Consider the following 25,816-nt stretch of genomic DNA (forward strand, 5'->3'; position numbering starts at 1 on the left):
TGATGATGGCTATTCAGCAGTTAGTTGTGATTTTGTGGTTTTCATAAGAAGGGGTGAGTTCACTTCCTTCTACTCCTCCAACTTGAGCTAATCTCTCCTGCTACTGCTAAGTCACTTCAGTCGTGTCCAACTCTGTGCAACCCCATAGACAGCAGCCCACCAGGCTCCCCCGTCCCTGGGATTCTCCAGGCAAGAACACTGGAGTGGGTTGCCATTTCCTTCTCCAGTGCATGAAAGTGAAAAGTGAAAGTGAAGTCGCTCAGTCGTGTCCAACTTAGCAACCCCGTGGACTGCAGCCCACCAGGCTCCTCCATCCATGGGATTTTCCAGGCAAGAGTACTGGAGTGGGGTGCCATTGAGTGGCTTAAATGAAGGATTATTTTTCACAGATAATGAGAAAGGTAAAGGCTCTTTCTGGCTGTCCTTATCACAGGATGGCCACACCATCTCTGGTCATGTATTTTCTCAAATACAGAAAATTTCAAATGTACAAAAACAGAAAGTGTAATGAACCTCCACGTATTCATTATCTAGCTTCAATAATTATCAACACAGGGAGGCTAGTACTATTCCCACCTATACTCACACCATTCCCCCTACTTTGATGACCTTGAAGTAAATCTCAGACGTCATCAGTCCATCCATGCATCCTTCAGCGGGTTCAGTGGCATCTTAGATTTAGTGAGTTACCCTAGGCTTTGAGCTCCACAGCAGACCTGGAGTTCAGGGTGAGGAAGGAAGGAAGAGGGTGTTCACCACAGCCGAGAGCTAAGTCTGGAAGAAGACTTAAACGGGGAGAAGGCTGAGAAACCAGCAGTTCCAAGAAAGAAAGAGCAAGAGGACCCTAAAATGAGCTCATCACTGAGATAGGAGCAACCACAGAACAACCATATCCTAGGGCAGGGAAGGAGCTAGTGCTGGGTGTGATCAACCAGGTCCAGTGAAACAAGGACTGAGGCATGACAGTGACCACGCTCAGTAGCAGCACCTCTGGGCCCCACGACCTTGCCCTGAGCATCTGGTGCATCAAACCCAAAATAGGTGCAAAGTCGTGGTTGTGGTGTCAGCCGATCCAAGCCTCAGCTCCTGCTTGGCTTGGCGTTCAGGATAAAGGGGCCCAAACTCCATGGGCTAAGAACTTCTGATCTACAGAGACCTCTGCATCAGAGCTCCAACCTGGAAGGCTGTTCACCTATGGAGTGACGTGTCTCCCTGTCAGGCTGGGCACCAGCTCCTCCGGACACTGTGCCCCAAGACAGGGCAGGACCCACTGGGAGCAGCCCCAGGGCTGGGTGTGACGGGTAGACGGGAAGCAGGCAGCCCCTCCTGCAGGGTGGCAGCCATCGGGTCCTCTCTTGGCTGCAGGTGGACCAGCGGGTGCTACAGGACCTCCTCTTGGAGAAGCTGCCCAGGCTGATGGCCCACCTGGGGCAGCGCCGCGTGGACCTGTCCTTCATCACCTTCAACTGGTTCCTTGTGGTCTTTGCAGACAGTCTCATCAGCAACATCCTCCTCCAGGTCTGGGACGCCTTCCTCTACGAGGGCATCAAGGTAGGGCTCTGCAGAGGGTGAGCAGGAGGGTCCTGAGCAAGTCCCTGCCTCCTCTTGAGTCTTGACTCTGCCCCTGGCTGATGGGAGGATGGAGCCCAGCCAGCAGGGCTCTGGGGGACCTCTCTAGGGAGCCTGGCTTCATCAGCTCAAGCGCTCTGCACCCCTGAGAGGAAGTGGCGCTTCTGCCTCTGAAGACCATGCTAGAGCTGGGAGGATTCCCTTCCCCTGGACAGGGGGCTCCAGCCTGCTCAGAAGGCACACCACTGCTGCCTCCCCCTCCTCCTGTTCAGACAGAGCCCTAGACAGGACGGCTTCTCCCAGCTCTGCCCTTTTCCTTGCGAGGAAACCCTTGGCAGGCTCTCCCCTGGCCTCCGCCACGTTTCCCCATAGTGGTGGACCTCACAGTTCACCAAGCACCCTCAGATCCATCTCTCCATGCAATTCCTGCTAGCACCCCAGGTAAAGACAGGGTTATCCTCATTAGATCCAACAGAGGCAACACCTTGCCCAGGCTCCCAGGACAGTCAGGCTCCCAATCCCGACTGCCAGCTGAGCTCCCCATGCGGTTTCCAGCCACCCCCACCTTGGCTTTGCCCCACATGTTTCTTCCAAGCCTCCCATCTCTGCAGCCTGCCCAGGGCTGTCCACACCGCCTGGGGGTGTGGGTTCTGGGGATTCCCTGCCCTTGCTCCCTATCCCCACCCTGAACCCCACTCTGCCCCCCAGGTGGTGTTCCGCTATGCCTTGGCCATCTTCAAGTACAATGAGGAGGCACTCCTGAGGCTACAGGATAGCCTGGAAATCTACCAGTACCTGCATTTCTTCACCAAGACCATCTGTGACAGCCGGTGAGACCCGCTTCTGCCCCCACCCTTCCACCCCCCCCAACATGTGCGAGCCCAGGACACAGAGCAGAGAGGCGGCTGCTGTTCCCAGTGCAGGTTCATTAGCAACACTGACCCTCCATCACAGCTTGGAGATCTTAGGGACATCCCACTGCCTCCGAATCTGTCCCCTTAACATGGCGTTCAAGGACAGCAAGCAGTTTCATTTCTTGCCCACCTTCTCCAGCCCCCAACACCCATGCCCTAGGATCCTGCCCAACAGAGCTATCTGAGTTCCCAGGACAGCCTCCATCTCTGGGCTTCTGGCCCTGCAGGTTCTTCTGCTTAGAATGCCTCCCTGCACTCCCACCAGCACCGTGTTTGTCTCGCCCACCTGTGCTTTTTCCTCAAAACTCAGCTCACAGTCCCCTCCTCCAGGAAGCCTTCCCTGACCAACTTGCTCTTCCAAGGTTAGAGGTCCCTCAGCCCTAAGTTTCCTCCTGCCTCAGTACTTATCACTTCAGGCGGAAACTGTCTTCTCAGTCACTGTTTCCTCTCAGGAAAGGGCCTCGGCTGCCTGAGCGGAGTGAACACAGGGGTGCCCAGGATGCCTGCTGACTCTGACTCTGCTTTCTCCCCAGGAAGCTGATGCACATCGCCTTCAACGACATGAACCCCTTTCCCATGAAACAGCTGCGCCAGCTGCGGGCGGCCCACCGGGAGCGGCTGGAGGCCGAGCTGAATGAACTGGAGCAGCTCAAGGCCGAGTACCTGGAGACCCGGGCAGCCCAGGGCCCCTCGGTGCCCGAGGGTTGCCCCAGCGAGGATGAGGGGGAGGCAGAGCCCTGACATGGCTGCCTGCCCTCCCCAAGCCCTTTCTCGCCCTGGGCTGGCAGGCCCAGAGAAGGACAGCCATGCAGCGATATGTGACCCTGGGCAAGTCCCTTCTCCTTTCTGGGACTCAGTCTCCCCATTGAAACGTTGGCTTCTGAAGCCACTGGTTGGGTTTTCTCCTCATGAGCACACCCAGGATGCACCCCTTCTCATTTCCTCTGCAGAGCACTTTAGCACCCAGACAGGCAAGAGTGCTGTCTTTAATAGGGTTAACCTTGAACATTCCGTAAGCTTTATCTGTGTATAACAGTGTAAATACTGGAAATAGTTCACAAGCTCTGGAACCTAAACAGTTCTCAGTAACTGGTTGTTCCTGGGTGGGCCTGGGGCTCCAGGATGTCGCACCACCAGGGCCTTCTCAGCCTAGGACGTCTGTTGCTGCTGTTTCTCATGGTGTCTCTGCAGGGCCAGTCCTGGTTCCCGGAGGAGCTGGGTCCATATGCATTTACAGCTCCTGTCTTTGTGGGCGACAGCATCTCTCAAATACTGGTTGGGCTTCCCACCTACCCGTTTCCTGAGCCTTGCATCTGCCCTCTCCTTTCTCCTCACAGCCCATCTGGGGTGTTGGGGGGTTTCTAGGGAAACCCCTGTCCACCACCAAGAGAAACTTGGTGCGAGGATTGAACAGAGAGCCCTGATTAGCTGGCCCAAAGTCTGATCTCCCACCACCAACTTCATAGTCAGGGGCAGGAAGAGTCACCTCTTTGAAAACTGGGTGGTTGGGAGAGAGAGAAAAAGGTGGTGAGACAGACAGAGCCTACAGCCAGGTCAGGGCTCGCTTGTGCAGAACTCAGCTCCAGTTCTGGGCTCTTCCAGGCCCTTCCTCAGCAGACAGGCTTCCCCCATCCCCCTCCATGCAGGGGGTCGAGGCTGTACAAGTGATGTGAGCAGCTCATTCCTCAGCAAAGCCTGTGACTGTCTGCCAGGCTAGCCTTAGGCTCAGCAATCTTTGCTATGAGGGCCTAGGGTAGGGCTTCTCACAGAAAAGCCTCCTGCTCTGATCCAAGGTTCTTTTCGAGGCTTGGGAGGGAGGCCACACCCATTGCTGGGGACAGGGACAGGCCCTTCTCTCACCCACCAGTGTGAGCTTGGAGGGGTTGGCGCACCAGACCCTTTGTTCCCTCCCATCACCAGCCCCAGGGAGGGGACCCTCAGGGTTCCTTTCCTCCCACATCCATCAGGGCAGCTGCCCAGGTCAGTTTCCTGTGAACACTGTACACCAAGGCTTGATGGCCTTTTCATATTTGCTAAACTTTTTTTGTCTGCTGAGGTCCTTTCACCAACAAACAGTAACTATGAAGGATGATGGTGGTCTGAGAGCAGCCTGGGGGGGTGGGTCCTGGCTGCACCCCCAACAGGTTGCAGGCCGTATCCCTCAGGGCCATCACCAAGAAGACTGGGGGTCCGGCCTCCTGGAACGCCGGGAGGGTTAAAGGAGATGACGCTGGTGCTGAGTCGGCTTACCCGGCACAGAGTGAAGCACACAGCCTTGGCAGTGAATGGCCTTTTCATAAAGAAGGCATCACCAGGAGGGCCCTGGGGGCCAGAAAAGGCCCACGGTTCCAGGAGAGACTGGGTCCAGCTGGTCCCTCTGACTCCAGCCTTTAAAACCAGATTCCCTCCTCGGCAAAAGTACAGCATGTGACCCCAGCTCAGACCAGGGCTGCTGGATAAAGCACCCCCACCCCTCCCCTCCGGTATGCCACCCGCCTCTGCCCCCGCCTCCCTTTCCTCCTTCCCTCATCCTTTGTCTTCACTTGTCTTCCCTCTGCTTCATCTCTCCCCACCCGCCCCTGCCACACACACACATACACACACGCCACGCCCGGGCAGAGAAGTTCTGCCCAAAGTTGAGAGTGTCTATCCCCTCCTCCTCCTTCACTGGGAGGGGTGGTACTATGCAACTGACCCAGCACTGTCACCTCTGGTTCCTACCTGGCTGCACCACAGTACCACCTGAGTGCTGGGTCAGAGCCTGTTGTGGGGCATGGGTGTTGTGGTGCAGCAACAGGATTGGGGACCACAGGCAACAAGGACTGAGTAGTGGGGCCTCCAGCCCGGTATCGGGGAGCTGGAGTGAGAGCCAGGAATGTGAACTGCCTGTCCTAGAGTACCCACTCACTCCAGACAGAGCTTGATTTACAGATGAGACGGCTCAGAGAGGTTAACCAACTTGCCCAAAGTCACAAAAGCCACAAGTGTTTTAAGCCATCCTTAAGCCTTAGAGGCTGCTAACTGGAAAATCCAGAGAGAGCTCCTCCAAGCTAGAACACCTCCCCCCAAGAACCCAGGAGAAAGGGCAAGCTTGGCCTATGGCCTCCTGAGCTGTGAGGGCTGGTGGGGATACCCCAGGCAAAGGAAAATGGGAGGAAGAACCATCTACATGACAAGGGAGGCTATAGCAGGGAGTTGGGGGTGGGGTTGAACTCCGAGAATCTCTGGGGCGGCTGCTGCTCCTTGGGAGCCTGCCCACCCTCCCTCAGCTCTTCCTGAAAGGCATTTGGGGCCCAGCCCCAGTGTCAGGTTCCTGGCCCCGCACCACAGCTGTCGCCCCCACCACCCCCAGGGATTGCTGCCTTCCCGGCTGGAGGATCTGATCCCTCACAGCCCCACCTCCCTACCCAGGTTTGGGCCCCCCAGCTCAGAGCATCCCTCTCCCAGACACGAGGCCCCCAGCAATCAGGACACGCTCCATTCTGCAGGTGAGGGAAAGGAGTTACCCAGGGAACCTTCCTGGGGCAATATCCCTAAGAGTAAAGGGGCTCCTCAAAACAGCAGGGGGGCACTGTGGAAGATCCATACCCTAAAGTAGGAGATGCACATTCACTTCTACAGGATGCCTATGTTCAGGGTGCTCTCCCGCGTGTTCAGAACCTCCCCCTAACCCTGATCCTCCAAGGTGCACGTCCCCTCCTTCCTCAGCTCAACCTGCCATGAGCACAGGACCACCTTGTACAGAAAGCTCCATGCTGGGCAGATAGGGGAGAACTTGCCACTTTCTCTCACACACTGCACACATACACACACAGGTTCTGGTCACCCAGAAGACATTTACCCACATGTGGCAGGTTAATTTTTAAAAAAGGAAATTTGGGCTACACCGCACAACAGGTAGGATCTTAGTTCCCCAACCACCGGTTGAAACTTGCACCCTCTGCCTTCGATGAACAGAGTCTTAACCACTGGACCACCAGGAAAGTCTCAACACACAGCAAATTGAACAAAGGCCATGCTGACACAGGAAGGGGTTATATTTCTGGCCTATCTCAATCAGCAGTAAGGCCCAATAGAAGACTTTGGGACCAGACCTATTGTGTGTTTCCTAGCTAGAGACCCCTGGGTAGGTCATTCCCATTCTGGCCTCAGTTTCCCCATGTGTGCACTTCAGATAGTCAGCGGGTGTTGATGTTCAGTTGCCCAGTTGCGTCCGACTCTTTGCTTCGCCATGGACTGCAGCATGCCCGGCCGCCCTGTCCCTCACAAGTTCACGTCTATTGCATCCATGATGCTATCCAGCCAGCTATCTTATCCTCTAACACCCTCTCCTTCTGCCCTCAGTCTTTCCCAGCATCAGGGACTTTTCCAATGAGTCAGCTGTTCACATCAGATGACCAAAATACTGGAGCCTCAGCTTCAGCATCAGTCCTCCCAACAAGTATTCAGGGTTGATTTCCCTTAAGATTGACTGGTTTGCTCTCCTTGCTGCCCAAGTAACTCTCAGGAGTCTTCTCCAACACCACCATTCGAAGCCATCAATTCTTTGCTGCTCTGCCTTCTTCACAGTTCAGCTCTCACAACCAAACGTGACCACTGGGCAGGCGGTCTTCATCAGATGGATCAGTGTTAGGAGGAAGGAAGGGGCAGGGGAGGATGAGCACACCTACACAGCATCTCTAGGGAGAGTCCCAGGGTGTGTCTATTGCAGAGCCCACCAATGGCCTCCCGACCGGTCTATATGCCCAGGCCCCCCAGAAAGGCCTCTGTCAACCAGCCTGTCCCCAAACGCCGTCCCAGCCACCCACTATCATGGCACAGAGGGGTAAGAGGCAGATACACGGCTGGGAGGTCACACCCACTGGAATCTGGGAAGACTTCCCGGAGAGGGACGTTGGTACTGGACTTGGAAGGAAGGACAGTAGGAGGTGAGGGAAGAGAACTCCAGGCAGAGGGGACAGCGTGAACAAAGGCATAGATGTGTGACAGTGCAAGGGAGTGCACCAGTTACTGGCCCTGGCACTATGCAAATTAAGACGTTGAGGTGAATTAACAGTTACTGAGCCACGTACTGTTCTAGCTCCTAGAGATACACCACTAAACAAAGAGCTCTTCTCAAGAGAGGTGGTGTGGTAGTGTAGTTATAAGCTTGGGGTTGGGAGCCACTCTACCTAGGGTTGTATTACTACCTGTGTGATCTTAGGCAAACTACTTAACCTCTCTGTGCCTTAGCTTCCTCATGTGTAAAATAGATGAGTAACAGGTAACCTCATAGGTTTGTGTGATGTAAACTATGGTGATGCATTGAAGGTGCCTAGAACTGTGCCTGGCTCATTAAGTGCTAGCGGATGGTATTCCTAAAAGGCTGGACCACCCCCATCTCTGTCCCAGTGCCTAGCGTGCAAAACCCCATAGCCGGGGGGAACGGGCAGCAGCGCCCCCTCCTGACCACAGAGAGAAAGAAGGGCGTCCTCCGGGTCCTCCCCGCCCTCTTCCTGCAGGCTTACTGAGAAGCCTAAGGAATTACTCCACCAGCCCAGGTTCACAGAGCGCTGCTCCCGAGGTCGGCTCTGCGCACGCACTTCACCAGGCAGGTAAATTAGATCGTCTCATCTAATTTTCAAACAGCTCTCTGAGGCAGACACAGTTACTGCTTCCCTTTCATCAGGGGCGTAACTGAGGCTCCCGGAAGGTCGAGTCCCTTGTTCCAAGCCATTCGGCGAGGGAGCGGCGGGGCGCGAAGGTAGGCGAGTATGACTGTCCCCAGCCTCGGCTCGGTTAGCCGGGCAGCCCGCCCCAATCACTGCGGCGTGTGCACGCCGGTGTGCGCGCCCGTTCTGCGCGCGTGTGCGCGCCCCGGGACCAGTCCCGGGGGCCAGGAGCGCGGACAAGGGCTCGAGAAAGGAGGGGTGGCCCCCGAACTCGCGGGGCGCGAGGGCGGGGCATGTGCCTAGCCCTTGCCCCGCCCACCGGCCCCACCCGCCGACTTCGGTGGGGAGGAGGAGGCGGCAGCGCTGGGCTCCGGGACTCGGCGGCGGCTAAGAGCGCGGAGCCGGAGCTGGACGCCGCCGCCGCCGCCACCGCCACCGCCACCTGCGCGGCAGTCATCAAGGTAGGGCGGCCCCGGGCCGCCGGCCATACCTTCCCGGTTTGTGCGATGTGTGCGCGCTGCGCCTCCGGGCTGCAGCGCATGGGGAGGGATGCTGGGGCTCGGCGCACCGCGGGGGACCCGGCGGGGCGCGGGGGACCTGGCTTCCAGCCCCTCCGCGTGACCTTGCACAAAGCACTGCTCCTCTCCAGGCCTCAGTTTCCCCATCGGAATAGCCGGCGCAGTGGTGGCACGTTCCTCGCCTGACTGTTAGAGTAGGGGCCGCCTCAGGCTCCAGCCTCCCGACGGCGCGGGGCCCGCATGGGCACTGTCTGCGCAGCCCACCCGGAGTGAGCGCAGCTCATGCTGGGTGTGGCTGGCCGTGCCCGTCAGCCTCCTTCCCGCCCCCCGCTAGGGGCCTGGGTGCCCCGCGGGACCCGTGTGGTACTCGACCCTCTCCTGGCTGAGAAACCTGCTGGACCTCAGCTTCCGGGCACGAGAAATAGGCAGGGGGAGCGGACACCCCCCAGGTCCCTGTGGAGCCGGCCTGGGCATGCAGGGTGGGGCCATCAGAGTCTGCCAGCCAAGTCTACCTCGCGGTCTGGGGCGGCGGGAGCCCTGGGCTGGAGATAGTGGGGGCCTTGGCCCCAGACTTGCCTAGACCAGACCTGTGCAAGCACCTGGATTTAGGGAATGGTCCGGAACCTGCCCTCCCCATACCCTTCCCTTCCTTTCCCCACCAGGTGCTGACGCTCAGCTCGGTGTCCCAGCCTGCTGGGATAGGGCTAGGTCCATGCATGGACCCCAGAGGGGCTCCAGTACCGGGAGAGCCATGTCTGGGTGGGGTTGGGTCTGGGACAGAGCAGGTGTCGGAGGGACTGTGTGTGGCTCCAGACTCTCTGTGTAAAGAAGAATCTTGGCATTTGGCCCAGCCCCTTGGTCAGATCCCCTCTGGAAGGTCTTACTGCCCAGTTGCACACCCCTTATTATGGGAATCTCACTAGCTGTAAACAGAGCTAGGATCTGCTAGTCCTGCTCTGAGCACACAGACAACATCTGACTCCTCCCTGCCTCCCAACCTGGGGTAGTCATCTGGACCCTTAAGTCAGTTCACCTCAGGGATAAACAGCCCCACATCCAACATTGTTTCTCCTGTTGGAGTTGAAGAGAGCCAAGGCGGGACCAGGAAGCTGAGGTGTCTGCCCCAGAGGGGGCAGTAGTCAGCCTGGGGCTTGTTCACAACCCACTTCCTTAGGATTTACCTGCCGGTGAGCAGCTGCCTTAGGTCTGGAGTGAGAGGAGCCAGAGGAGCCTCTCTCCGGACCTTATCCTCTCCTGTCACCCGCCCTGATTGAGGGAGCAGGTTCAGAGCATCAGGTCTGGGCCTTCTGGTCTCCCTTGTCCTCCCACGAGACCTGTCCCTCACCTGGGAGCTTTCTTACAGCCAAAAAAAGGGCTGCTGGGGCAGGGGGTGCCCGCTGGGTCCTCAGAGGTGTGTGAGCAGAGGTTGGCCAAGCACTTGCTGAGGGTGAGCTACCTTTGACTGCAAGTCTGGGACTCTCAGGCTGAAGTAGCGTGACCACGACCTTACCTTCTGGCCATGGAGGAGCTGCACGGGACTTGAGGCTAGACCACAGATGAGTGTTATTATTCCCTCGTAAAAGCAGACTAAGTGTCTGTCCTGTCACTCAAGTGTAGCTCCCTCGCACAGGCTTAAGTGCTCCCTGTGTCTCCTGTCGTCTCTACCTGCGTATAATCCGGGCTTTGTTTTCCTGTTCCACTAGTCCAAGCTGTTTGGACCTTGATTTAGAGGTATGACAGATCCTGGGTATTAAACAGTCATCCTAGGCCAATAATTTTAAAATGCACCATGGAATTATGAAATATCTAAGCTGAAAGGAATCTTAAAAAATCATCTCATTCAACCCCGTCATTTTACAGATAGATATCCTCTGTCCCTGGAGGGGATGTGACTTGTCAAAGATCACACAGCAGACAAGCAACCAAGCCCAGAGATCTTGATTCCAGGCCTTGTGTGTATGTCTGAAAACACATACCATATAGTAAATGAAAGTACTCTATTTATTCCAAAATTAGCAGAAATAAATGTAAAAGGATAAAACTCTATGCTGGTAAAGCTATAGGGATTCTCCAGTAGCATTTAATTTTACAGGGCAATCTGGCAGCTTGTTCCAAAAGTCCATGAAAATGGTCCTAACTTCCGTTTGCCCCTAGCCTTCCACTTTGAGGACTTTCCCCTAAGGAAGTAATTATAGGAGAGATGAGTGTAATGCTGTTATTTACAAGAAGTTATCTTATGGTAAAGAAGTGTTTGGTGTTTTACTACAGCTGAATAAGCATTTCTTTTAAAAAGTACAGCTTTTAAAATAATGATACTGAAGTTTCCATTACCAGAGTCTGGCTAACACAGGAGCAGTGTGGTCCAGAGGAAAAGCCACAAGACTCATGTTAGCATAGAGTCAGCGAAGGTTCTTCTTCACCCCATCCTGTGATCTCAGGTCAATTCCTGCCCTCTTCTGTACCTCACTTCCCCTACCTGTGAAGTGGGGTAGATTCAGTGATTGCTGAATTTCCTTGAGCTCTGGACAACTCACGTTCTAGACTGAGCAAATCTCTGTAGCCAAAGCCTTTATTAGGAGGAGCAGGGAACACAAGGATAACCAAAGAATGTTCCAGCCTCCCTACCCCATGACCCCATCATTAAATAAATCCTCTTAGAGGCAAACAACTAGCTAGCATTTTTCTTCTAGGAAAGGGGTTTCCCTCAGCCTTAGAGCTTTGTTTTCTTGAAATGGCCAGAACCTGGATTATTTTAGGGGACAGAGATTTTCCAGGAGGATCAGAAAATAATTCACCAAGATTCTCCATGTATTATTTTATGTTGCCTCCTTCAGAACAGATTATAAGTGTTTAGCAATCACACCTATTATGAAGGGCCAGGAGTTGGGGAGCAAACATTTACTGGACACCTACTTTGTACTACCCCTTGAGGTGCCTCCCGGGGGCCTGCAGGTCACCATGGGAAATGTATTAAGTTAAACTATGTGAAAAGGCCAATATCTGGCTACTTTTGACTTACAAGAAATGGCCATTTTATTTGGTTCAGCCTAAATGGAAAAAGATATAATTAAAAAGCACTGTGTTCCTTACCATATAATTGAGAGATTGGCAGGGTGTGGTGGGGGAAAGAGTGATTAGATTACTGTAGAAGCTCAGAGAAGTCATGGAGGAAGAACATGGGAGTCTTGCCTTGAATTATCAATAACAATAATAATAAGCTAATATTTATTGAGTAGTTACCACCTGCCTGATTGTCCTAAGGGCTTCACATTTGATCATTCAGCCTTTCATTTATTAAACACCTTCACTGCACTAGGTTATTTTCTAGGTATGGTGAGGAGGGGTTCTTGACAGTAAACAAAATAGATTTAAAAAAAATCTGTCTTAAAGGAGCTTACAGTCTGATAGGAAAAGAAGACAGACAAACAATAAAATAGGTGGTGATAAATGAGATGGAGCAAATAAAACATAAGAGGATATTTCAAGTGTGTGAGGGAGAATGAAAGGAAAGAGTTGTGGTTTCAAATAGTTGGTGGGGAGAATCACTGAGAAGGTGACCTTTGGGAGAAGGCTTGGCTGATTCCTGGGGGAAGAGCTGTCCAGATGGAAGGAATGACCAGTGCAAAAGCCCTAAGGTAGGACCATGCTTGGCACCTTCAGGAAGAGCAGACTAGCGTAGTGGTAAGAGGAAAAGGATACAGGTGAGGGAGGCCCGTGGTCAGATTGTGTACCCCGTCTCATGCAGTATGGTATTCGGTAAGTTTGAGGGAGGTACGATTTTTCTGTTTTTCGTTTAAAGGAACAGAGATACAGAGAGTTTCAGTAACTTGGTGAAACATTGTTTCATAGAGGAGCTAGGGCTTTTTGTCAAGCCTAGTAGGAGCCTTGCCTGGAGAATCCCATGGATGGAGGAGCCTGGAAGGCTGCAGTCCATGGGGTCGCTGAGGGTCAGGCACGACTGAGTGACTGCACTTTCACTTTTCACTTTCATGCACTGGAGAAGGAAATGGCAACCCACTCCAGTGTTCTCGCCTGGAGAATCCCAGGGAGAGGGGAGCCTGGTGGGCTGCCGTCTCTGGGGTCGCACAGAGTCGGACACAACTGACGCTGCTTAGCAGCAGCAGCAGGAGCCATGGAAAGTTTTGAACAAGGAAAGAGCATGACCACATGTGAGTGTTGCTGCGATTCTTTTGGGTACAGAGAGAAGGCTGTGGACAGAGTCTAGGGCTGGAATGATGAAGCTAGACCAGGGCAGCATGAACCATTGAACATGGGGGCAGAGGATCTGCCGAGCTTGGCCCTTGGGGTGAAATAGGAATCCAAGCCAGAGGAGGAGGAAGCCATGCTGGCTTTGGGCCTTCTTTATTTCAGTCAGTTCAGTTCAGTCGCTCAGTCATGTCCGACTCTTTGTGACCCCATGGACTGCAGCACACCAGGCCTCCCTGTCCATCACCAGCTCCCGGAGTTTACTCAAACTCATGTCCATTGAGTCAGTGATGCCATCCAACCATCTCATCCCCTTCTCCTCCTGCCTTCAATCATTCCCAGCATGAGGTCATTTCAAATGAGTTGGTTCTTGGCATAAGGTGGCCAAAGTATTGGAGTTTCAGCTTCAGCATCAGTCCTTCCAATGAATATTCAGGACTGATTTCCTTTTGGATGGACTGGTTGAATCTCCTTGCAATCCAAGGGATTCTCAAGAGTCTTCTCCAACACCACAGTTCAAAAGTATTCATCTTCTGCACTCAGCTTTCTTTATAGTCCAACTCTCACATCCATACATGACTACTGGAAAAACCATAGCTTTGACTAGATGGACCTTTATTGGCAAAGTAATGTCTCTGCTTTTCAATATGCTGTCTAGGTTGGTCATAACTTTTCTTCCAGGGAGCAAGCGTCTTAATTTCATGGCTGCATAACTTTTCTTCCAAGGAGCAAGCATCTTTTAATTTCATGGCTGCAGTCACCATCTGCAGTGATTTTGGAGACCCCCAAAATTAAGTCTGTCACTGTTTCCATTGCTTCCACATCAATTTGCCATGAAGTAATGGGACCAAATGCCATGATCTTCGTTTTCTGAATGTTGAACTTTAAGCCAACTTTCTCACTCTCCTCTTTCACTTTCATCAAGAGGCTCTTTAGTTCCTCTTCACTTTCTACCATAAGGGTGGTGTTATCTGCATATCTGAGGTTATTGATATTTCTCCTGGCAATCTTAATTCCAGCTTGTGCTTCATCCAGTCCAGCATTTCTCATGATATACTCTGCATATAAGTCAAATAAGCAGGGTGACAATATACAGCCTTGACAATTTGGAACCAGTCTGTTCTTCCATGTCCAGTTCTAACTGTTGCTTCTTGAACTACATACAGATTTCTCAGGAGGCAGGTCACATGGTCTGGTATTCCCATCTCTTTAAGAATTTTCCAGTTTGTTGTAATCCACACAGTCTAAGGCTTTGGCAGATTCAATAAGGCAGAAGTAGATGTTTTTCTGGAACTCTCTTGCTTTTTCAATGAGCCAATGAATGTTGGCAATTGGATCTCTGGTTCCTCTGCCTTTTTAAATCCAGCTTGAACATTTGGAAGTTCATGTACTGTTGAAGCCTGGCTTGGAGAATTTTGAGCATTACTTTGCTAGCGTGTGAGATGAGTGCAGTTGTGCAGTAGTTTGAACATTCTTTGGCATTGCCTTTCTTTGGGATTGGATGAAAACTGACCTTTTTCAGTCCTGTGACTACTGCTGAGTTTTCCAAATTTGCTGGCATATTGAGTGCAGCACTTTCACAGCATCATCTTTTAGGATTTGAAATAACTCAACTGGAATTCTATCACCTCCACTATCTTTGTTCCTAGTGATGCTTCCTAAGGCCCACATGGCTTCATATTCCAGGATGTCTGGCTCTAAGTGAGTGATCACACCATCGTGATTATCTGGGTGGTGAAGATCTTTTTACAGTTCTTCTTTGTATTCTTGCCACTTCTTTTTAATATCTTCTGCTCCTGTTAGGTCCATACAATTTCTGTCCTTTATTGAGCCCATCTTTGCATGAAATGTTCCCTTGGTATCTCTAATTTTCTTGAAGAGGTCTCTAGTCTTTCCCATTCTATTGTTTTCCTCTATTTCTTTGCACCGATCACTAAGGAAGGCTTTCTTCTTTCTCCTTGCTATTCTTTGGAACTCTGCATTCACATGGGTATATCTTTCCTTTTCTCCTTTGCCTTTCTCTTCTCTTCTTTTCACAACTATTTGTAAGGCCTCCTCAGAAAGCATTTTGCCTTTTTGCATTTCTTTTTCCTGGGGATGGTCTTGATCCCTCCGTCAATAGTTCTTTGTCACAAACCTCCATCCATAGTTCTTCAGGTACTCTGTCTATCATGTCTAATCCCTTGAACCTATTTCTCATTTCCGCTGTATATCGTAAGGGATTTGATTTGGGTCATATCTGAATGGTCTAGTGATTTTCTCTACTTTCTTCAGTTTAAGTCTGAATTTGGCAATAAGGAGTTCCTGATCTGAGCCACAGTCAGTTCCCAGTCTTGTTTTTGCTGATTGTATAGAGCTTCTCCATCTTTGGCTGCAAAGAATATAATAGATCTGTTTTTGGTATTAACAAATACTTAATAGCACCTCTTTTGTTTCAGGCACCATCTAAGATTTTAACTGGCCCAGTCAATCTTCAAAACAATCTATAGAATAGTTACTATTACTTATTATTTTTAATGGGTATATTATATTATATATGAATTATGTCTCAATGAAGTTAATTTGCCAAGAAAGTATATTTGTTTTTTCTGTTATAAATACTTGATGATAATAGAGAATTTAGAAAAAAAGAGAGGAAAAACAAAATAAATCACTCAGTCTTCTCTTTTTATCTCAGATAATCAATATAAATATTTTAGTCATGTCTACTTTATCTCTTTTTCTACTGTCATCCCCATTTCGCAGATAAGGACACTAAGGCCCAGAGTGGTTGGGCAGCTTGACTGGGGTCATACATTTGGACCCATATCATCTGACTCCAGTGTTCAGGGTCTTAATCACAGAGCTACGTTGCCTGTAGGCAAACTAGAATGTCCATTGGTAAGTTCTATTGAGAGACACGGCCCCCACTCACCCCACCCCCAGCATCATTTCACAGACAAGGAAGTTAAGGCCCAGTGAAAGGTGAGGCCTTGTTTAATTAGCGTCTCTCAGCCAGCTGGAAGCCAGATATGTGCAATCTCATTCTAAGAAGAAACTGGGAGCTCAGGATTTGTAGGGTTGATGTGACAGCTGCTTCCAGCATGGCCTTGAGCCCAGAGCTTGCAGGGGGCTGGCAGGTGCCATGACCTTCGCATACAGAGTGCTGGGCATTTCCAGGGCAGCCAGTCTTCCCTGCGCCCAAGAGTCTCAGCCCTCCCGCAGGCCTTGCTGGGAGGTGACCGGGGTAGGGAGGGAGAGTTGGGACTTTGCCAAGCCTGCAGGCCCCCTGGGAGTTGTCTCTGGTACTCTGACTGTGCATTTGTCTCTGGCGCTAGTGCCAGCAAACTCCCCGGGCCGCCTGCTGCCAGGGATGCAGCCCTGGCTTCCCATCCCAGCACCGCCACTGGGGGAGCTTCAGGCCGGGATCCTTCTCTCCCCACCTGCAGGACGAAGGAAATGGAGATGGAAAGTTCTGGCACAGGGCATAGCGCATGGAAGAGCTCAGTGGAGAGCTAACTGCTCTTGCTGTTCCTAGGGCTACCCCAGGGCGTTGGCCCAGGCTGGGGGACTAAGCCTTCCCAGCCAGAGCCCCCTCCTAGTGCTCCCCTTCACACCTGCTTGGCCAGGGAAGCCTATCCAGTGCAGGAGGAGATGGAAATGAACCCCAAGCAGAGGCTTGGAGTCTAAGATGGCAAAGCAGCAAGGAACACAGTGGAGCGAAGGAGCCTTCTGAAGAGGCAGACCTGTCCTGGCCAATGACATGCTCTGTAGGCAGGTCCTGTCCCTTCTTTATACCCCTTGTCCTCTTCTGTAAAGTGGGGAGGGCATTTCCTGCCTTAATAATCACAACCATCGTCATTCCATCTATTGAGATCTGTTATCCTTCAGCAGCCACTATTGAGGTTTTACTGTGTCTGGGGAGTAAGAATGGTAATAAACCAGACCCGTCAATGCCTTCAAGGGCACGCATTCTGATGAGGGGCTCAGTTCAGATAGGGAAACCCCAGAGCTATGGGCCCTCAAGGAGGAGTATCTAACGCAGCCTGGGGAGGCTGGTAGAGTGGGGAGGCTGCCTGGAGGAAGTGATGCTTGGGCCAGGTTGTTAGTAGGATTTGAAGTTGGCCAAACTCTGTAGGGGAGAGAAGCAAGAAAGGTCAATGGGTAAATTGCCCCACCTCTGAGCCTCAGTCTCCTCATCTGTAAAATGGGGATAATAAACACCTGCTTTGCTTAATGAGTACTGTGGTTATGAGTTCCAAAACTGGACAGAGAGCACGCAAACACTCAATGAACTATGAATGCCAGGCACCTGTTCTCTGTTGTTTACTGTGCTATCTTAAGTCCCCAGGGCTTAGGGAAATATCAAGGCAGCATCTGAGTCCAGGAGAACATTCGGTCTGTTCTGAAAGTTCTGTGGTCAAGCCCAGCAGGGACAGACAGCCACCATTCACCTCATACCCCTTGATTTAAGAGTTCTAGAGTGTTTCTGTGCTGGGGTGTGGCTGTGCTTTGAGGAGGCCCCGAGGGCGACTGCGATCCAGTCACAGTCCTGTCCTGAGGAAGGGGGGCAGGTGTCCCTCGGAACCTCTCAGGCCATAAGCACTGCACCCTGCTAGAGGCTGGGCACCCAGGCCAGGCCTCAGGGACCTGACCAAGGGGTGCTGTAGGGACCTGCCAGGTGAAGGGATGGAGAGGATGGGGGGCACCATGAGGTCACCAGGAAGAAACCAGCTTGTGTAGTGAGAGGTCTGCAAATTTGTCTCACCTGGAAAATCAAGGAAGAGAGCAGTGTACGGAGTGAGCCCATTTTGGTTTGAATATGAAGAAAGACTAGATCTACACACTCGTAAATACAGAAAAATTTTCAGACCGACACACATCAAGCTGGTTGATTATCACTAGATGGCAAAATTTTGTTTCCTTTTTTCTGCATTTTGAATTTTTTTGTGATAGACGTTTTATTTCTGTGAAGAGGTGGCTGTATGTAATGTGTGCTGAAATGGAATGTCGATGGTGTAGTCATCCAGCCAGGCTCCTGTCGCCAGGCTGGAGGGTTAAGGAGGCACCCACAGTATGGTAAAGCCTGGAGAATGGATCCTCAGTGCTGGTCTTCCAGAACAATTGAGGGCGGGGGCCAGGGATGCCTTGATGTAGGTGTCACACAGGAGGAGAGGTCTCCGGGGGTCTCCAGAGTAGTTCCCATGGCTCTCTTTTGGGACAAAGACTAAAAGTTTAGGTAAGGAGTCAGCATTATGACTAACTGCCCAAACCCAGGGACCCCGGGCAACATCAGCAGAAGCATAGAGTCAGATCCAGAGAAGTGAGGGTCCTGCTGGAGTTTGGGCCACCCCCTGCCCCACTTCCCCCCTTCAAGTAGGACTGGGCCAGCTGCAAGTGGTCCAGAGGCCGCCAGCCTGGGGAGGAGCCTGTGCTTTCAGATTCCGTGATGCTTCAGGCTTCTGCCTCAGTGTGCCAGACCCCAGAAGACCCTTCGTCCTCAGTGATATGCATTCTCAGTCTTTGGTCCCTGGGACTCTCACAAACTGTCCCACCTCTTTGCAAAGAGAATAGAAAAATCGAGCTACTGTGCTATTTCATGGAGAAGGCAATGGCACCCCACTCCAGTACTCCTGCCTGGAAAATCCCATGGACGGAGGAGCCTGGTGGGCTGCAGTCCATGGGGTCGCTAAGAGTCAGACACAACTGAATGACTTCACTTTCACTTTTCATTTTCATGCATTGGAGAAGGAAATGGCAACCCACTCCAGTGTTCTTGCCTGGAGAATCCCAGGGATGGGAGAGCATGGTGGGCTGCCATCTATGGGGTCGCACAGAGTCGGACACGACTGAAACGACTTAGCAGCAGCAGCAGTGCTATTTCATGGAATGCAGAGCACCTCCTCTTATAAGATATACCACTATTTTATAATCCATTAGGAAGAAAAAGGGCAAGCAACTAAACCATAAGCTTCATCCCAGTTTCAGAGATGTTAAAAACTGTGTGTCTTAGAATCAGTTAAATACAATATGTGACCAGCCCCTACCTAGATTCTTAATTTACTATATATCCACTCATTTAATATGTGCAGCAACCTTGTAGCTAGATATTCTTGGCCTCTTTCTACAGATGAGGAAACCAGGGCCCAGCGAAGTGGCTTGCAAGATCACACAATCAGCCAGCTAGCCAGCTAGCATTCGAACCCTGTTTTCACTGGATTCCACCACTTTCTCCTAATCCAACTCCACAAAGACCAGCTCCTGAGCTCTGACTCTTGGGAATAATGTTCAGCAGCGTAAACGTATTGTCAGTGCAGAAATGCCCTGGTGGACTGGCTGTTAAATGCCAGGTGCTGTGAGTAATGGGGGGCCTGGAGGAGGGCCGAGGAGCTCATGGACAGGAAGGAGGCTTGAGAGCTTGCTGGCTGAGTCATTAATCTCATCCTTGTTATGACCATTTCCAAGTGTAGGTTGGCCCATGGCCTGCCCTGGAGAGAGACTGCAGAGGCCTGTCCCACACAGATAATCCTACAGCCTCACCTAGACTGGCCACTCATTCATTCCCTAAATAAGTAATTCTTCAATTGAGTTAGTTGAACAAGACCTTTGTTCATGTATTGATCACTTTCCACATCACACAGCTCAGTGCTAGGGATATCAAACAGAGCCAAACAGATAACCTGGGGGTTGCCCCAGTGAGCTCATAGATCTAAGGAGAGTTTGGCAGTACCCAGAGAGTCCCGCAAAACCTGGAAAAGAGAGGGCAGATGGAGCAAGCAGAGAGGAAAAACGTGCCTAGTCCAGGATCACTGCTGAAGGCTGTTCTAAGGGAAGGACTTTTGAGCTGAGATCTGAAAGATAAGCAGGGGAGTAGCCAGGTGAGGGTGGAACAGGAGAATGGAACATTCTAGATCAGAGAAACAGCCTGTGCAAAAGCCCTGAGGCTGAAGGAAATGGACTGTTGAGGAATTCAAAGCCCCAAGTGTCTGTAGCTCAGATCCCTGACCAAGGTGAATCTGGAGAGGCAGAGTGGGCCAGACCCTTCAGGCCTCGCAGCGGTGGCCACGGAGTGGCGTGAGCAGATTTCCATCTTTTTTTTTTCGGTTGGGCCTTGTCTTGGTTGTGGCACAAAGGCTCTCTAGTTGTGTCACGCGGGCTTTATTTGCCCTGTGGCATATCGGATCTTAGTTTCCCGACCAGGGCTCAAACCCATGTCCCTTGCATTGGAAGGCAGATTCTTAAACCACTGAATCACCAGGGAAGTTTGAATTTCCATCTTTTGAAAAGATCAGGGGCCAGGTGTTTGGTATCCAAGACTATGTGACCAGGTAAAAACACGGTGGTAGCTGTGGGGATGGTAGCCAGTGTGGATGGTTTAAGAGATGTTTAGGAAATAGAGGAAGGAAGGGTGAATGATGGATTGGCTTTAGATACAAGGAGAAAGAGGCTTCCCAGATGGCTTAGTGTTAAAGAGTCCACCTGCCAACGCAGGATAAGTGGGTTGGATCCCTGGTCAGAATGATCCCCTGGAGGAGGAAACAGCAACCCACTCCAGTGTTCCTGCCTGGAGAATCCCATGGGCAGAGGAGCCCATGGGCAGAGGAGCCTAGCAAGCTACAGTCCACAGAGTCACTGAGAGTCATATACCACTGAGCGACTGCGCACGCACGCACGTGGAGGACACCGCTGGGATCTCACTTGCCCACTGTGCCTTTCGCAAGGCCTGACTCACAGAGGGAGGGGTGCTGGGGGGAGACAGGCAGTAGCGGAAAAGGATCTCACCCTGCGGGTTTTCATCTGTTTTTCGTCTATTTTTTCCCCCAAAGGGTTTAGATATCCTGGTTCTTCCAGCATCAGGGTTTTGCCAGATGATAATGAGAGAAGTCAGGAGGAAGAAAGATTTTATGGTGTTCTTAAGAGTGAGACGACAGACCACAGAGCTGGCTGGAAGAGAGAGTGAAGAGAGAATAGGCAGGTTGGGGAGAGAAGGTGGAGGAAGCCAGTGATGGAAGTTCTCACGGGGGAAAGTGTCTGCAGTGGGTGAAGCCTGGCCTGCTGTCCTGGGTTGCTGGGACAAGGAATGGGCGTCACGGTATGCAAATATCACATGGCCCAGACACCATCCTACAAGCTGGCCTTTCAAAAAACTGGAGCCAAGCCTGAGGGATTATGTTGTCCTGGAGAGGGGTCTCCAGTCCAAAGCTCTCTCCTCGAGCCTGAACCTGTTTTTATTGATCCATCAGGGGTGATGACAGAGGGTAGGTCACATCTGGAAGTGCCAGTAAGCTGGAAGCGGGGAGGGCGTGGTCAGCAAGGGGTGCTTGAACTAGTGACTCTGGAAGCGGGTCGGACTTTTCAGTCGTGGGGCTCGTCTGAAGTCACACAGCTGAGAAGTGACTCCCTGGTGTGGTTTTCTATGCTGTGGATTCCAGATTTCAGAGGGTGATCCCTTTCACTTATCTTGCTCTCGAACTGAGAACATGACACTACTTAGTCTGCATCTTGGGAGGATAGTCAGAGCCAGCTAGGGGATGGCTGGCACTGCATGTGGGAAGACTTCCTGGAAGAAAAAGCATCTAAGCTGGGCCTTGTAGCAGCTGGACACACAGAGTGGTAAGGAGGGAGATGTTGGCAAAGGAACAGCAGAAGCCAAGGGCTGGCACGGGAAGCACACTGAGCCTGTTTGGGATGTGGTGAACATACAGTCTGGTCTGGCTCAATCTAAAGGGAATAGTATCAGATGCTGGCCAGACACCAAGGGCAGAGAGGTGGGAGCAGCCTACCCTGGCAGGAAGGAACGTTTTATCACTGACATTGTTTAGAACTGTAGGCACATCATGATAATGAAGCCAGGCTTTTTGTTGATTTTATTATTGTTTTTAAGTTCTCTTACTTTCTGCACCCAGCTGACTGCTCAGCTCCCTACTGCCTTTGTCTCCCCAACCCCCTCCCCACCCCCAGCTTCCCCTTCACAGCAGGAGGGAAGAGAGCCCTAGAGACAGGAGCAGGATTCTAGCCAATGCCTCAGAAGGCCCAGGATACATGCCTACAAATGCCCACCACCTTACCAGGCCTGGGTTGGCACACCCTGGGGACCACTGTGCTGCAGAACTCCAGGTCCTATGGTGTCCTGGGCTGCAGTTGGTGGTCAGAGGCAGAATGCTTGAGCTCTAAGGGCACCCCAGATCTCACCCTCTTAAACAGAGCCTTCCAGAGTAATAAGGACAGTAGTACTACCTTTTGGGGTTACTTCCCCGTATAGAGATGTTGCCAGGACCACATCACTCAGACAACAGCTGAACCTGATTAGTCCCATTTCACAGATAACAAAACTGAGGCTTCAGAGTGACTCTCAGAACCGTGGCTTACTGAGACATCATGTCCTCCATCCTGGTAGCACTTGTAACCTTTGCTGAGATGCACATCTCCCTGCCGCCCAGCAGGTGATCTTACATCGCAAGAGAGGCAGCCCCAAGGGTGAGAGGTCAAGGAGCTGCCTATGGCCCAGTAAGAGAGGCTGGAAGGGGCTGACTGTGGCCAGAACAGAGAGGCATTAGCATCAAGAACTAGAGATTTGCAATCCCTCTGGGATTGGCCACTGACCAGCCTGGTGACCTTGGACCAGTTATAGCCCTTCCTGGGTCTTTGTCTCTTCACCTTCAAAATGAGGAGTTAAACTGGTTGATCTCTACCATCCCTTGCAGCCTGAATATCTTCTCTGAGCGTCTCCCTGTTTTCTATTCTGGTGGCATCCAAGACAAGGTACGCAAAATGCTCAGTGCGGTGCAGGAAAAAGTATTATCTAAACAAGATGATTCAAGTTTGCTATCATTTGCCAGGTGTAGACACACTGACCCCCTCTCCAGGAAGGGGTCAGGCAGCCTCATGTCTCATGTCTCCAGAAGTCCCTGAGAAAGGGGTGATAAGGATACCCCACTCTTTAGTTCATTTTAGGCGGTTATCTCAACTAATTAACCTGGTCCGTCAATTCAGGTCAATCTAGATTAATTAATCCAGATTGGATTTGTAGATTATATTGATTAGTTTTAGCTAAACTAACCCTCAATAAATGGGCAATGATTTTTAAAGATTCCTGCCAGGACACTGAATTGTTAGTAATTCTGATAATGCTAGTGCATGAGGATAAGAGAATGGGAGAATGAACTGGATTTTTAGCACAATCATTTCATCACCCACAAGGAAAGGGAAAAAAAAAAAAACCATGAGACAAGAAGTTAGTCCAAGATTTTTTGAGGGGGAGGACACTATTTGAAGTAGAGATTTAGTCACTCTGGTTAATATTAAATCTTGCCTCTTGTATAGATTGTACCTTATGTCTGTTAGTGATGGTTAAGTGCATAAGTGTTAGTCATTCAGTCATGTCCAACTCTTTGGGACCCCATGGACTATAGCTTGCCAGCCTTCTCTGTTCATGGAATTCTCCAGGCAAGAATACTGGAGTGAGTAACCATTCCCTTCTCCAGGGGATCTTCCCTACCCAGGGGTCGAACCTGCATCTCCCACATTGCAGGCAGATTCTTAACCATCTGAGTTACAGGGAAGCCCATGTTTACTTGTATGTAATATATTTGGGTGGGTGAGCTCAATCTTTTTCCCTTTGAAAGTAGTAAATGATCAAAACATTTTGGGTGCCACTGCTCTAACTTCCTGGTCTTTTCATTGCTGCTGCCACTTCTGACACACCACCACGTTTGTGATCATCCTTTGTTTGAATGGAATTCGATTTCTTCATTTTTCTTCCCGTGCCAGGGGCAGAGACTCCGAGACTACCTCTGGGCCTGCAGAGCCCAGCATAAGGGTCTGTCTCCAGCTAGGAACTTAGAAAATATGAGTTGAGTTGATGTGCTTTGGTTTACCCTTCATGCTCTGCTGGACTTTCTAGCAGCAAAGACTTGGGGTCTGTCTCCTCTCCTTATCCCAAGAAGCCCCATCTCCCTCAGTCTGAACCTCACTCTGGAGAAAGACAGCCCACCTTCCAAAGGGCTGAGCCTTGGGAGACCCTAGCTAGGGGATATGACCCTCGGCCTCACAATTAGAAGACCTTCTTCCCCAGCTATCCTTGGAATTTGTTCCTTCAAGAACAGCAACACAGATAAGGAATAAAATATTTGACACTGTATCTGGACACAGGATCAAAGGAAACTTTGTTCTGCATCTTAGAGGACTCTCCTAGGCTTAAGGGCTGGAGACCTGGATCCCGTTCCTGGTTCTGCCCTGTGTGGGTGGCCCTGGGCACAGTAAGTCAGTTTCCCTGTCTGTACCTCATCATCTCTGTGGGGTCTGGCCAGTTCTGCTTCTCTGAGATGCAAAGTCTGGAATATTTTTGGAAACCTGCTCTGCTGAGTGGTTCTTAGCCTCCATCTGGAGGGTTTGGCTATGATCCTTCCAAACTGGGTGAGAGATGGGGACAGCTTGGAGCATTACTGGGAGGTAACCAAAATGGGGAGATGGGAAACTGAGTCATACAAGAAACTCCCCAAGCTGGAGCAGAGCCACCCCGGGGACAGGTGATCTCTGGAAGGGCCACTGTGAGGCAGAGAAACGGATGTGGTTGGTGGGGCTCCAGGGATGGAGACAGGGCCGCGGAGGAAACTGTGGATTTCCGCTCCGTAAAAGGAGGAAGTCTAACTGTTGAGTTCTTCTGTCCCCGGAAGGGGTGAGCTTCTCTACAGTAGAATGGGGCAAGCCTAGATCTGCAGACTTTTCAGATGGAATGGCGTGGAAAAGGAGAGCAGAGAGCTGGGCTGCGTGCCCCTCTGGGTCCCTGACCCTGGGCAGTTCTGGGATGCTGTTTCTTGCCTCCAGATGTAATAAGATCACTTGACAGAGGGAGTTAGTGGGCCTGGCTAAGAATTAGATTAGATAAGAATTAGAGCTTTAGATTCGTGGGGGATGGGCGCAAGGCTTCCTCTGTTTTCCTCCAGTTAAGGAGATTTTCCTGGCTCTGAGCACAGATGACCCCTCCCATCCCTGGATCTTTAGGTCTTTAGCTGTCGCCTCTTTGAAGAGAAAAGGAACATGGGCTGTTTGTGCTTCTGGTTTAATCTGTACGCCCTGTTCAAAGTCCTGACTCATTTTTGCTAAATGTTCATTTCAATCCATTAATACAGGTAAACAGTTTAAAACCATGCCTCCTCATGGTGAGTAGTCAATAGAAGTTATTACTTATTTTTTAAACTTTTTTTTTAATTGAGTATAGGCATCTTAAAATATTTTATTAGTTTCAAGTGTACCACATTGTGATTCAATATCTTTATATAGATTATACACCAGTATAAAAAAATAATGGCCAGCCATTAAAAAATAATGGCTATATTTTCCTGTGCTGTGCAATATCCCTGGTGCTTATTTATGTTATCCATAGTAGTTTGTGTCTCTTAATCCCATGCCCCACCTCCCCATTCCCTCTCCCCACTGGAAATCACTAGTTTGTTCTCTCTGTCTGTGAATCTGTTTCTGTTTTGTTATATACATTCTTGGGTTTTAGCATAGTACTCTCGATCTGTCCCACGGTGTAGCTGCTGTTACTTATTTTGAATTCATCTTGCACTCAACTGAGCGACTAGCACTTTTTTGGTGGCTCAGACTACTGGTAAAGAAACTGCCTGCAATGAAGGAGGCCCAGGTTCGATCCCTGGGTTGGGAAGATCCCCTGGAGTAGGAAATGGCAACCCACTCCAGTATTCTTGCCTGGAGAAATTCCATGGACAGAGGAGCCTGGCAGGCTACAGTCCATGGGGTCTCAAAGAGTTGGACACGACTTAATGACTGACTAACTACCGTGTGCCAGGCAGTACTGTAAGTGCTTGTCAGATATGAATTCATTCACTAATTACCACACCACCCCGTTTTATAGACGAAAACCTGGGGTCTAGAGAGATTGACTAACCTGTCCAAGGTCTTCCAGCTGGTTTGAGGAGGTGCTAATGTTCAAGCCCAGTAGGCGGGCTCCTGACCG

The 25,816-nt window shown here is 51.0% G+C and overlaps 2 protein-coding genes across 6 annotated transcripts in view; both read left to right on the top strand.

Moving 5' to 3' along the window:
* Window positions 1-3,559, top strand: part of TBC1D2 (TBC1 domain family member 2) — a 43,582-nt gene extending 40,023 nt beyond the window's left edge. For all 4 annotated transcript variants that reach the window (XM_069576092.1, XM_069576094.1, XM_069576093.1 and 1 more), the window contains 3 exons: window positions 1,366-1,551; window positions 2,278-2,399; window positions 3,017-3,559. In XM_069576092.1, the coding sequence (XP_069432193.1) occupies window positions 1,366-1,551; window positions 2,278-2,399; window positions 3,017-3,224 (516 nt within the window). In that variant the 3' untranslated portion in view covers window positions 3,225-3,559. The remainder of the gene's footprint in view (window positions 1-1,365; window positions 1,552-2,277; window positions 2,400-3,016) is intronic.
* A 4,423-nt stretch (window positions 3,560-7,982) lies between these two features.
* Window positions 7,983-25,816, top strand: part of CORO2A (coronin 2A) — a 65,519-nt gene continuing 47,685 nt past the window's right edge. Inside the window, exon 1 of one of the 2 annotated variants that reach the window (XM_069574066.1) lies at window positions 7,983-8,077. Coding sequence is in view for 1 of the 2 variants with exons in the window: in XM_069574065.1 (XP_069430166.1) it covers window positions 8,428-8,595 (168 nt within the window). In the remaining variant the exon portion in view is untranslated. Of the gene's footprint in view, window positions 8,078-8,338; window positions 8,596-25,816 lie in introns of those variants that run through there. The other variant, XM_069574065.1, reaches the window with a different exon arrangement.

Source organism: Ovis canadensis, chromosome 2 (assembly GCF_042477335.2).
Source record: "Ovis canadensis isolate MfBH-ARS-UI-01 breed Bighorn chromosome 2, ARS-UI_OviCan_v2, whole genome shotgun sequence".
Classification (NCBI taxonomy): Eukaryota; Metazoa; Chordata; class Mammalia; order Artiodactyla; family Bovidae; genus Ovis; species Ovis canadensis.